We start from the raw sequence: 14,141 nt of genomic DNA, 5'->3' as shown, positions 1-14,141 counted from the left end.
CACGGTTCGGTTCATTTTCGGTACAGTAAGAAAACAAAATGCAAAATATAAATGTGCTAGTTGTTTATTACACACTTGTGTGCTTTCAATAGTAGGAACATTAGCCTATACAAAGCTAGAATTCTGCTCAAAAATAGAAAATACAATATTCTGACACGTAGATATTTTGAAAAACAAAATAAAAATAAATAACATTAGCTCAGACTTTTTCTTTAAAAAAAATATCTGATGTGCAAAATTGAACAGTTGCAACACTGAACAGTTTCAAGTTTGCCATAGTAACTTTATGACTACAGCCTCGAAAAGTAAGGGTTACATTTAGAGCTGTCAAACGATTAAAATTTTTAAATCGAGTTAATCACAGCTTAAAAATTAATTAATCGCAATTCAAACCATCTCTAAAATATGCCATATTTTTCTGTAAATTATTTTTGGAATGGAAAGATAAGACAAGACGGATATATACCGTACATAGGTACTGTATTTGTTGATTATAACAAATTCACAAGATGGCATTAACATTAACATTCTTTCTGTTGAAGACATTTTCTTTTTCTCTGCAAAAACAAACACACAACAGAGCCTTAGAACAGTAACAAAAAAAGTATTATTTATAATATCCACAAAGTGTGTGTAGTGGCCCTCTTCTCCACTCATCCTCTAGCCAGTCGCTGAGGCAAACCAACTTATTTACATTTTCTGAGAGTTGTTCCATCTATATTCTTTTTTAATTTGAATTCCCCACCCAGAGGGCCAACCTGCTTTTCTTCCATGTTTACATTTAACCCTTACCCACACTGCTCACTGCACTTCTGAGTGGTGTAACGGCCCTGGCCGTTTAACTGTTATCTTTTTTGAGACTGTCAGTCAGCTGATCGTCGCGTCCGCCAGCTGGCTGCCTCCCCTCCCAACGTGACGTACTCTGATTGATGCCGGACGGGATGACGACGTCGCCGCCGCTGATGGGCCACCCGAGGAAGGGTGCCAACTTCCTAGCCACTGTCAACACTCTGAGAGTTTGCATTTGACAGCATACGTGCCGCGTACCTCCTCTCCTCGCCAGCTGTTTGCTCGCCATTCATTCACCTGTGCATTTGATCGCTACTTTGTTACACTTCCGCTTTTTCGGTGAGGTCTTTTGTGTTCATTCGTTATTGGATCGTTTTTGTTCACCACTGTAAATAAGAGCACCGCAGCAGTTGGCGTAAACTGCCGTCTTTTTGTTATTTCCTTTTTACGATCAGGGTTTACTTAGTGGGTGGGATTTAAGTGTAGTTTCATTTTGTTTGTTGTTTTGGCCTGGGCTTACGATGAAGCCAGCTTCTTCCACACCTCTTAACTAAGATATTGGCATTAATTATGGCAATATCTTTGGACCTAAAGACTTTTGAAAATTGAGAAACACCAATAGGTAGTAGCCAAAAATTATGTGGTAAGTCGCAATTTCTGTTCACGCAATAGGATCGGAAACATTCTTCACATATTACCTCTTGTATCATTCGGTGCCAGTGTCATTCAATATCTTTTTGACCCCTACAGCCTTAGCGAAAAGGGTTAAGAGGTTAATTAGGAGCTTGGTCCAATTAGAGTAAACAGCTACAGACCGCATCACGATGGAGAGAAAACAGCAAGCTATGTTTAGTCGTCAGCTTGCCAACTAGCGCACGTGCCTCTGGGAATCCCCTTTGCAGCCTGACGATTGACACAGTGACATATTTAACCTTTCTAGTAGATAAACTCGGTTGGATAAACACAGCTTTGATTTTCTACACGAGCACTAAAGGACTGGAAGTAATTCAATGTAAAACTTAATATGACTTGGCATTAAAACGATGCATGTACTCAGTGGCTCATTTAAAAGTATTTAAACATACAGTATTTTTCTCCATGCAGAATGTAGGTCGTCAAACCAGTGGACATGCTGACAAAAATGTAATTCAAAAGGAACAAACTGGCTCTGTAAAATGACAATCTGTCACAGATGCCACATCACTGACCCGTTTGTGCTCTTGGCTTTCTTCAATGATATCGAACCATTGCCTCACCAGTCTGCTCTCACTCTCCCAGAGAAAATCACTACAGAAGACTCCAAGAGTAAAAGCAACACATTCTATTAAGTCTGATTTATACATGTTTTGGAGGTAAATGGATATATTTACACAAAAAAAGTGTTAACAAAATAATGTGTAGTGGAAGTGAAGTGCACCTGAGACTGACTGACTGGCAGTCAAATGATCAGGCAGTGCAAATCAATCCACCACAGGACTTCTTTTCAAGCATGAGATGTCATTAGCCTTGTCAGGCAAGTGGCAAGTAGCCATGTGGCAAGTAGATCAATGATCTAATTCAATTATTTGGATTAAAAGCCTGGCAAAGACTGTCTGGAAATGTTAGAAGTGCAAAGTAGGCTAAAAATCAATCAGGAGGGTTTAGTTTTAGAAAGAATTAAAATAATTGGAGATATGGTCCTACGAGTTCCCAACAAAAGATGAAACAGCAATGGATTAAAATAAAAAGTTTTAAAAAATAGTTATGAGCAAACCAGGATGCCTGGTATCTCATTGGCTGCCATTGATGGCAACTGAGGTCCAATCCCATTCAAACTGCCAGTTGTCCCAGTTCAAATGGATTGGTTGTCTATCATCATCAATGGCTGTCAATGAGTTAACATTTTGTGATATGGAACTCACCTGACACCCAGAAGCTCCAGTATCCCTTCCAAAGCCATGAAATGTAGCCCTCTCCGATTTTGCTGAAAAAGAGGGATGACTGTTAACTTGTTAACTAACAATAATTGTGAGGGGTGGGGGTTCCCACAGTGCTTTATAAGCCTTGTGGCCTGCCAGTGTTTTCTTGTTACCCCCACCAGGCTAGAACACTGCTACAAAAGAAAGCATTAAAAAAATGTAACCACATTTTCACCATGTCTGATGATACAGTTGAAAATGCAAAGGCAACATCTTATGGTCGATAAGTGAGCAAACCTGTCCCAGCTCCCTGCCATTGAAATTTCTCAGCAGGGTGAGTATTTATTTCACTTTTCTATTAGCCGTTTAAGGAGGGACACATTTTTTTAATGGCAGTTGTGTGATAAGATTGCTCCACTGATCCAAAAAAAAACCTGAAGAGGTCATACAGCACATCTGTCTTCAGCCTCTGAGTTACCTGCATTTTCCACTTGGCCATATTTGGACTTTATTTAAGTAATTTGTTTCACTTTTTAAACTGACCAATAATTGATTCTTTTAAGATTCACTGGGATTTAGTGAAAGCAATTACCCTATTTTTCAGACTATAAGTCGCACCTGAGTATAAGTCGCACCACCATAAAATGCCCAAAGAAGAGGAAAAAAACATATATAAGTCGCACCGGAGTATAAATCGCATTTTTGGGGGAAATTTACTTGATAAAATGCAACACATAGAACAGATATGACATCTTGAAAGGCAATTTAAAATAAAAATACAATAGAGAACAACATGCTAAATAAGTGTACAGTATGATAATGTTACATGATGCATGAACCGCGAAATGCGAACGTGGCCGGTATGTTCACGTAACATGGCTATTAAGAGTTATTCAGATAACTATAGCATAAAGAACATGCTAACAAGTTTACCAAACCATCAGTGTCACTCCAAAACACCAAAATAACATGTGAAATGATATCATAATGTGTTAATAAGTTCACACAGAAGTCACTCCTGAGTATAAGTCGCACCCCCAGCCAAACTGTGAAAAAAAACTGCGACTTATAGTCCGAAAAATACGGTAATATTATTTATTGTAATTGTATGTTTGTTAAAACTGTATTTTATTTATTTATTTATTTATTTTTCCCAAAAAAGCATGGTGGGCTGCCGATGGGCTTCTCTACCAGCAGGTATTGCTAATTTTCTAGGGGAAATGGTGCAAGTCTTACACTAACTTTATTAGAAACCTAGGAATATTCAAATGTTTTCTCAATGGATAACATATTAGGATAACAACATAGTTAAGGTCGACACATAAAGTAACTGCTAAGCCCCTACCTGCATTTGAAGACTTACTGTATAGTAGATGCCAATCTATGATAGTAATATTTGCCATTTGTTATATTGTTAACCTAAAAGCATAACTGCTTAAGTCATATTTTCGCCAAATTAAGATTTATGCATAATGTTACTCTCCTAGCACTACTCCATCATCCTGCCTTACTGCTCTTGTCCTAAGCCAATCAGAGCTGTTCAAAAACACTCTCTCCCTTATTCATTAAAATATTAATGCTTTTGTTTTTTAAATAAATAAATACAATTTTCTGAAAATGTTAAAAAAATGAGTTAGGCAATTATGCCATTAGGCTAACGATATGTTTAATACATCTCAAGGTTCTTGCACCCTTTTAAAAGTCAAATGTAATGCTTTTTAAGATATTTTCAAGACCTTAAAAATACAATTTAAGACCAAAACATATCGCAACCATTTCTGATGATTTCTGCTGGTGTTTTTCCCCTCTCATGTGAGCCTCGACAGCTTTGATCCCCTTTGTCCCTAATGAAAAAGCCTTTTACAAATCTTCAAATGAATATTATTTTGAGTCCATCACAATCAGTCTATATCATTGACGATGTGTTCCCCTGAACAATGAGCACTGAACTAAAACAATCATAAACCTAACAGGTATTGTGCTTTGTCAGCAGATAAAACATTTGGTGCAACAGGAGAGGAGACTTTTGTGGTCTTGGTCCATGAAACAACTTTCTTAACCTGGCAATTACAGGACAGCGAGCCTATCAATAACCAATAGGCCTCTCAAGAACTTGTAAACGTAAAACTGTAAAATGCAAAAATTTGCTAATTGCTATAGTAAGATTTATCGCTCAGTGATGGAAAAATACGGCCTCTAGAACAGTAACAAAACTTTGCATACTGGCAAAACAGGAGTGGAAATAAACACGCACATCCCAATCCACTGAAAGCGTAACAAAAATATTATATATTATCGGGCCTATTAATAATGTTCTCGGATTTACTGGGATGACGTCATAAACTCTTTGGCAGTCAGTGGCAGCCAATGGCAGGCAATGAGTTCATTTTGGGGCATTTCACGTCATTTCCTGTTGATTTTTGGTAAATTCCTTTTTCTGTAGAGGTATTTACGTGTCACTTCTTGTTGATTTTGGCGCATTTACAGGTCACTTCCTGTTGAATTTTGGTTACTGAAAAGGAAGTGACTCAAGAATGCCTCCAAATCAATGGTAAGTGACTGAAAATTAACAGGAAGTAACCTGTAAAATACCCTCTGGTTTCACTGGCATTGACGGTAATAGATGTCCAATCCTGTCAAAATGAATTAGATGTCTAGCACTGTCAATGGCTTTTGGTTGCTTTTTTAAAACAGTGAAACCTTTTCAAAAAGGTTTTTCAATTCTTGGTAGAAGCATATCGATAACCTTTTGGGCTACAAGTACCGCGATATATGACCTTTTTGATTTATTGTCACATCACTACTTTGCACCGGGAACTGTTGTTATTTTCACCAGGGGGCAACCACCTCTTAAATAAACCATCTTCCATTTTTGACTAAATTTACACCTCTCTAATCTCTGCATATTCCCATTCAGCTCTACAATCGCAAATAACCAGGATATGGCATCAGGCTGAAAACTGAAGTCACTGACGTACGCCGAGGTTGCAGACAACGTACTGCATAACATATACCGTATATTCAGGGGTAGACAATAAGGGAAATTGATGTTCACTGGCCCCACCATCAATACCACTGGCCGCATCAGTTATTGGGCCCAATAATCACGAAATTAGAACAAATTGCATGAATAACATTTTATTTCATTTTAGCTAAATTTAATAAAAAGTGCAGTAAAAAAATTGCAAAAATGTTAATTAAGTGCAAATAATCCTATTTCAATTCGACACACACATCCATAATCATTCCATAATCACTCCAGTATACACGAATAAACCCAAATCGACTCAACTGGCACATATTTTAATGTTTTGGGAAACGCACAAAGTTACTTTTTTTTTTTCTCGGGACCTCCAGGGGAAGGCGGGCCAACGGGAGAGCCCGTGCCAGGGCAAAGCTTTCCTGTCTTCCCCTTACCGCCCTCTGGAATTCTCCCCTGGTTCAGTTGTCATGGCAACAATTTAGAAGTCAAAAAGATGACTAAGGCAATTGTGGCTAAAGATTTTCAAGCTAGACCGTCGTTATGACGATATTTTTTGTCCGTAGTCACGCGGATGAATTATCACGTTATGTTCATACCACAGGTTTCATTCACGTTAACTTTCCTCTAACTTAATTGTTTGCATATGTGGGCATTGATCTGCAAACCTCAAAGTAAACCTCGTTTTTTTTGTCTCAAGCCAATTCTATCTGTCTCGCCACTGGGGCTGAAACTTTCTCTCCCTTTTCTTTTCATATTGGATTTAGCTTTTCCTGTACCCCTCCTGTGGTTTTCTCTTTCTTGAGTGGTTCCGCCACCCCCAGGTGCTTGGCCGGGTGCTGGGAGTTTCTGAAACATGCCGCTCAATCAATCAGCAGCACTAATTACGTTGGACACGTTCAAGTGGGAGCGAGCGAGCAAACAAGGTGTGTTTACGCCCGATTAAGGGTAAGGGATGGCTGCATAGACTGTAAGGTTATCTTTTATTGGGATAGCGTGACGTCAACAAAATGTGGAACCACTGGGAATTAGTGTTAAATAAGATTTTTTTTTTTTTTTTTTAATCAACGCATTAGTTTCACTGGCCCCATTGGGCCAGTCGTTGAAGCATTCTGATGGCCCTGATGGTCTTAAAAGTATGTCTGAACCACAGGGCCATTTACATTGTCGACCCCTGATATTATTCCCATACTCTCGTATTTAGTAAACTGTCATTAATAAAACAAACACACACCATTACAAGATTTATGGTAGCCTCCAGTCTGGTAGGAATGGCAGCCTTTAGAACAGTGGAAAGGTTGGTGATCTATTCCTTCATTTTCAGTGTTGTAAGTGGTAATATACCAAAGCTACTGTTTGTGCAATGTAAAGGCAGCTCATTTTTAGAGTAACTCTGGTTCATCTGTCACTGTCAATGGCACCCAATGAGTTAATAATGTAATTCAACAACAACGACAACAAAACAAGTGATTTAATTTCAACAACGAGTGTAGCTTTTATATCCACTCTACAAACATAAAAGCAGAAGACAAAATGGCAACTACTTTTCAGCATTGACATTGTTTAAAATTCATTAGAGATCATTGCTTTGAGTGGGTGTGGCACCGTCCACTGAAAACATCACATGTAGCTTTCAGGGAACATATAAAGCCAACACAAACACTCTGAAGCACATTAATCATACACACGACAATATCTAAACTCAGCAGTTTTAGTCTGCTGGAAAAACAAAACGCACAAACAAAGCTACATGAGCTCCTGCGTGAAGAAGATGAATAACTTTAATGGTGTCATACATAATATTTGCCAGAAGTCCAAATAAAGAAGCACAGAGTCAGTGCTAAACTCTGTTTCCTTTACAGGACTAAAAACTTGCATTGCCTACATGTTTTTTATACAATGATGGATTTGAACTCCACATTGCCCAGGTGAGAAGAGGCAAATGTATCATCTGAGCAGTTCTACAAGAAAAGTAACAATGTGCAGACTGGACAACATCTCTCAACACTACAGTATGAGAGTCTAGTATATCAGGGAAGATGGTTTATCTCTTAAAGCCGCTTCACTTGTACCAACAGTATGATAGGTTTGCGAGCCATCACTCTAGATGGAAGAAAAGGGATTAAGTTGTCGGATACCGCCACCTTGCACTATCGCTGGAGGAAGATGAAATATCTCCTCTCGCTGAACTTTTATTTAACGCTATCCTTTCAGCAAATATCCGAGGATTCTTTATGTGCATTCAAACATTTCCACTAAAGTCAACAGAGGTCGAAACTTGGTCAAGTTCAGAGTAAAATATTCATTGGCTGCACGTGTTTTGTCAAACACACCGTGTCTGATGTGAATAATTGATGTTCAGCGATGGAGTTTAAGGCTCCACACTAGCAAACATCTACTCCGATCATAAAAGACGACCTATTCCGAAATCCACTCACGAAACAATAACACCTAAACTTAGAGTAAACACAGGTCAGCCAGGGAAATGCAGGCCCTACAAACATTTATAAATATTTACAGCAATGATGCAGTGACAGTGTTTACTGATAATGTAGCACAGCTTACACTAATCATTGGCTTTTATCGTTGATTATCTACTTTTTATAAACAAGAGAAACCACTGTTTGCTGCCCAATGGAGAGCACATATACATCTCCAAATTACAGCGGGAAAAGCCTAACATTTTCTACATTTTGTATATGCAATGTAAAAATGATGACCACGTATGTCACATTTCACTGCTGGGTTTTTGTCAGAAACAAGTAAAATAGTCTTTGTAGTCCATAAAGCAAAACAAACAGCTGTTATAAGGCAGCTTTAGATAGAAATGGAAATGTATCTTGAGAAGATTTGTTGTTTCATTATAGAAAAACCTCATGGGTTTTGTTTAACAGCAACACATTATGTATACAGTAGATAATAATAACATTAGATGGGCACTTTGCCTTGCAAAGCTCCCATCAATAACGATATAAAAATCAAGTAAGAAAAAGGAAAAGAATAGGCATCAGACGATATGAGGGGGAAAAATGTGATCTTTTTTCGCCAAATCTCCCAGGTAGAAAAGGTATTTCTATACGTTATATTTTGTTATTCTTTACCTTTTACAGAGGCACCCAACTTCATTCGAATTGGGGTTTGTAGGGTGACAACGAAGAAGGTTACACAACTCTGCAACTTATATTTAACAAAAAGATCAACTAAAACATCTTTGTGAATTTAATTAGTTTCAAGATTCATAACCTTAATATTTATAACAGCTAAACGACACATTTTTTTACTGGAATCGACTTTAAAAGACCATCAGATAGCGATGCTTTCCTTTAATTACTTGATTTATTTTATAGATTCAAAGTGAAAGACAACATCTTTATTTTGGGCGCACTTGTGGATAGAAACTAGTTAAACGGCTCAAAAAACACAGAATTACATTTTTCTGATGAGTTCTACCGGCGACACTCGTGAGGATAAGAGGTTCAGTAGATGAATGAATGAACGAATGATGAGTTATAGCGGAGAAAAACCTAAATACATAGTATGTCCGGTCATTGGCCATAGTAAGTGGTGGCAGACATTTTTTTTCAATGCCAGTGTAGTTTTAGCCATTCAAATATAAGTATCCAAGATTGTCCGCATTACTCATGACGTCATTATTACCCACTGTTTCAAGTGTGGATATACAGAATTGACTTTCTTACATGGGAGTCATCACTTTAATATATCATTCTATATAAAGATATTTATTTTAAAAAATAAAATAAAATCACAGAAAGGAAAGGAGAATCCAGTGTCCGTATGCCACAGTACCACTTTTCACATTGAAATACCGTGAAAATCGCGGGGTTTAAACAGGTAGTGCTTATGTGTGAAACCAATTTCCCAGGTCGCCTGACACAGACATTACGCGGATCTTTCATGGGTCGCGTCTTAGTATCATGTCCAAGACTTTCCCGGGAAGCGCTATGCGTGAAAGCAGGCGTTAAATTCCCAGGTCACAACACGATGGCTGATGACGTAAATATCATGGCGGCCCGTTTGTCACTTCCTCTTTTTTCACAGTAAGATGAAAAGCTGTAAACAAACATCGCAATTATAATGGAAATGTGTGGTTTATTTTGTTGCCGAAGTTAGCGTCCGCTATTGCGGAAACAAGGTTGTACTTCAAAGCAGATAACAACGGAGGGAAGCGTTCAAGCGTTTATTAAATAATAAAATACACGCGATCGCGGAAGTGGGAGAAAAACACAATGGGTCCAAGACAGTAGGTTGACGGGGATCAATAAAATACTAACCTAATCAGTAAGCAGAGAGCCGATAAGTAAGCTTGAGAACGATAAACCGATACGACCGGATATCCGGTTTTACAGGTGAGAGATACAGCTGTATCGATAGTAAACTTTCCATTCGACAGTAATTAGCCATTAAATATTCAATGAACCGATAGTAGAGATAGAATTCGGCTATCGCGAGCACAAGAATCGGCTTCTAATGCCTAGTTCAATCCATTGCTTAATATGATAATACTTCAGCTTTTACCTCACATGCTGCGCTTATGTCATTCACCACACAGCGCACTTAGATTGTGACCGCTGTCGTGGTTGCCTCAACTTCCCATTCATTTCGGCAGAACCGCTAGTAGTCGCCGTCATTACTCGATCGTCACGTGTGTCATAACAACGCGAGAGCTAACAAAACCACTGTAACGCACGCTCCGTAGCGTTTTCTTCACAGCCCAAAACAAAACTAGTAGTGGCAACGAAGCAAAATGCTAAAACAATGTACAGTTTGCACACCACGCCAGTGACTTGCAGTGATTGATTTTCAACACACCCAGGAAAACAAAAGGCGGACTTTGAAGTGACGAAGGCAGCCAGATTTGTTCGCATGGGACAGAGCTAGTCTGAAGTGTGAAGCGGTACAGAGATCGTGAGTTTTTAACCCTGAAAAATAACCCACTACAATGGTGGAAAAGGCAGCACGATCTGCTGGAGATATTGTTTCCACGAAAAGCAGTCTATTTAAACATGAACATGTGGATCAGTTGATCTTCCTCAAGAAAAATCTGCCCTTCAAAAGAGATATAGACAGTGATGAGGAATAAAAAAATGTGAAAGCACAGGCATAAGTGAATGACTTTGCTGTGTATAAGATTAAAGTAATGATTACAGACCTGTCTGTCTAAAATGCCATGTTTTTATTCCCCCAGTTATACCATTGGTAAAGCATAATTTATTATTTATTTATGAGAACACTACAGGTTTAATTCTTTTTTTTCAAGAGCTGCTGCATATAATATTTTTTGCCTGTAAGAGGTTTCCGTTGAAAGTTTGCACTTAAATTACTCCCCTATTGTGTTCAAAACAGCAGGAAATATAGTAATTAAATTACTGCACTTTATTGTTGTCTGTCACAGGAGTTTTATTGTATTATCGATCCCATCCAACAAAATGACGGTCATATAGTAAGCCTTATTTTTTTTCTCATAAAAAAATAAAACATAACATTGGTATGAAATTTTGTTGTTTAATTTTGCTATTAAAAAATGTGGTCTTTTTTATATTTTTAAAACACTGTACGAACACACACAAATGTTTACTATCGTATCGTTTTCACTCTGTATCGAACCCTATCGTTCTTAAACTGTACCGAATCATATCGAATCGCTCGGCCTTAAAAATGTATCGTTTTTTAATCAAATCGTAACCTGTGTATCTAGATACATATCGAATCGGCTTCATGCCAGAGATTCCTGACCCTACCGATAAGACAACAAAACAAATCCAGCGGGATTCTTCCTCCCACCCTTCTCTTGGATCGCTTGGGCTTTAATACAGTCTTGATGAGCTTAAATTGGCTGCAGTTACGACGTCGTAAACGCTCCCTCCGGAACAAAACACATTTGACCAACATTGTGACAGCTGATGCCGACCAAAAATGACGTAATGTCCATTTATAAAATCGCGCCAGCAGCCCTTCCCGCACAGAGAGCGCCAGTGGGCGAAAGCGTGAAAATCCAACCCGAGTCATTCTCGGGACATCTCTACATGCGTGAAAGCAATGACGCGAATAAATCCCGCGTCACCTTACACGGGAATTTCCCTGGATATGTGTGTGAAAAGGGCTAGTGTTTGGCTTTCAGCTGTGCGAACATGACGTTGAGAGACAAGGGCTTACTGAGGAGATGGCTCCACAATGTTGGTACATCTAAGAGGTGAAACAGGCTTCGTAAGCCTAATCAGATGTCTAACAAAACCCTGATTTGCATACGCAAATATTCTTAAAAACAGTCTTTCACATGAAGGTAGTAAATTATACCAAGTGTCGTCTTTCCTTTTGAATTCTGATCGTCTAAAATGTGCATGAATCCAGTCCCTAAATTAAAATCAATCATAAAAAAGGAGATCGACTCCAAAAGTAATCACTTGTGAAATAGGTTTTGGACTTGAAACAAGATTTGCTAAATCCAACAAAGCTCACAACATTGTGATTGAGTAATCTTGTATAGTGCTTTTCGTTTAAAAATGTATTTGTGCAGACAACAAGATGAAGTAACATGGTAGTGCACTAGATGATAACAATCATAAAGAGCTAAAGCACTGGACAACCCAGCCCATTTTTAACAAACTGTACCCTTCCTCACCTCACCCATGACAAATCAACTGCAAAAGGAGAAGGATGGAATGCAACAACGTGGCTGAGTGCCGGCAGATTAATCCACCATGCCACGTATAGAGGTCACAGATTAACAGATCTCTTAGTTAATTTAGCTCGGTCGCTTGCAAGAGCGGTGACCTTTTTATCTTATCTTGAATCTTTTTCCGCTCCTCTCCACAAATATATATGGATTTGACGACCCACATTGAACTCATCTTCCCTCTGTGAGCCAAACCACAAGCAACCAGTGGATGTTTTTACTACTTTTGCAATAAATGATGTTAGATTATGTCGAAAAGAGGAAATCATTCCTGAAAAATGTATAATGTTATAAAACGGTCATCATACAATTACCCTGCATGAAATCGTCCTTTACTCTCCGACACACAAAAACAGAAAAGATAAGAACGTGCATTGATTTCAAGCACATCTAAGTGGTAAATTGCTTATTCAATTAAACTCTAAAATGAGGACTAAAATATTTCTCTGAAGAACAAAAAATAATGATCAGAGGGTAAATTTCAAGCATTCAAAATACATACTATATACTGCAAATTAAAAAAAAAAAAAAAAGTATTTGAAAAAAAATAATAAAAACAATTTAAGAATATTCAGCAGCAGCCAGTAACCACTAAATTAATAAATACATCTGAATATATTCAGTAACATTTAGCTCCTTAGGAAAACTGGAGGTGGAACATTTGTGAAGATGATATTGACAGGTGACTTTATTAGGCATACCTCTCCCACTGCTCGGTAACGCAAATTTCTAATCAGCTAATCACAGGAACAGGAACAAGAAACAATGCATTTAGGGTTACATTCACGGTCAAGACGGGGAGGAGTCTTCTCATAGCTTTATTTACAAGGTAAAGATGCGCTGGACATTATAGCTTGCCTGGCTCTGCCAGACTGTTCTCCCTGTATTTTTCAAATACTGAGAGTATAGTCTTGGAACCAGCCCATTAACGGCCTCTCGAGCAGGTACAAAATCAATTGACAAATCAGATTTGTTTATTTTCGTGACGTGTTCTTAACGAGCAACGTCACTCTTGCGCATCGAAAGTCGTCTCCACAACAACACAGATGGTGAACGGGAGCCGAGAATATGTTCCAATCCACGGTAAAATCAGTTTTAAATTACCAAAAACACGAGTCATTGACAACAGTCTGTCTCGCGCTAGCCATGTTGAATAAACTCTGCTCTCTTCGTATGTTTACTTCCACGCGCAAGTCCCTCGTCCTGCCCTCGTCATTTTACGAACGTCACGTCTGCCCGTCGCTGATTGGTCCACTCAGCTGTCTGTTTGCTGTGGCTTGCTCCGCCCTAGAAATTGTATCCGCGTGAATGGTGGCCAGACTCAATAGCTGGAACAGCGGTGAGTCTGGTGTACCAGGCAAATTATAGCAAGACCACAAAAAAAGTTCGGAAAATACATTTTGGGAGCTTTTTCAATTGGATCGAATGTTTTTGCGGATTGAATTGAAGAGGGCGTATCGAATGGTTCAATATAAAACCGAGTATTGTTGCATCCTTAGTAGGGGAACATACTTCTGTAAATTAATTTTTGATATTAGTTTCCTATCAACAACTAATATCAAACATTTATTAAGCAGGCACTGCTGAAGCCAACTCTGGAGCTGGGCTCAGCAGGCGAACTTCATTTGATTGCCTGATGCCCAGCATCCACATTCTGTCCGTAGGCGAACCCACCAGTAAACAGAGGGACTCAGCCCGGCCACAGATAGCCCGTGAGAAAATTGCTAAAATCCCACCGCTCACTGCATTTCAGAAACAACGGAATGGCAGCAATGTAGCC

The 14,141-nt window shown here is 38.7% G+C and overlaps 1 protein-coding gene across 2 annotated transcripts in view; it reads right to left on the bottom strand.

The window, feature by feature from the left end:
- tcf12 (transcription factor 12) overlaps positions 1 to 14,141 on the bottom strand; it is a 169,037-nt gene that overhangs the window by 88,983 nt on the left and 65,913 nt on the right. For both annotated transcript variants that reach the window (XM_057860070.1, XM_057860150.1), the window contains exon 6: positions 2,691 to 2,752. In XM_057860070.1, coding sequence (XP_057716053.1) covers positions 2,691 to 2,752 — 62 coding nt within the window. The remainder of the gene's footprint in view (positions 1 to 2,690; positions 2,753 to 14,141) is intronic.

This window comes from Corythoichthys intestinalis, chromosome 1 (assembly GCF_030265065.1).
Source record: "Corythoichthys intestinalis isolate RoL2023-P3 chromosome 1, ASM3026506v1, whole genome shotgun sequence".
NCBI lineage: Eukaryota > Metazoa > Chordata > Actinopteri > Syngnathiformes > Syngnathidae > Corythoichthys > Corythoichthys intestinalis.
The sequence above is the reverse complement of the archived record's forward strand: the minus strand, read 5'-3'. Positions and strand labels throughout refer to the sequence as shown.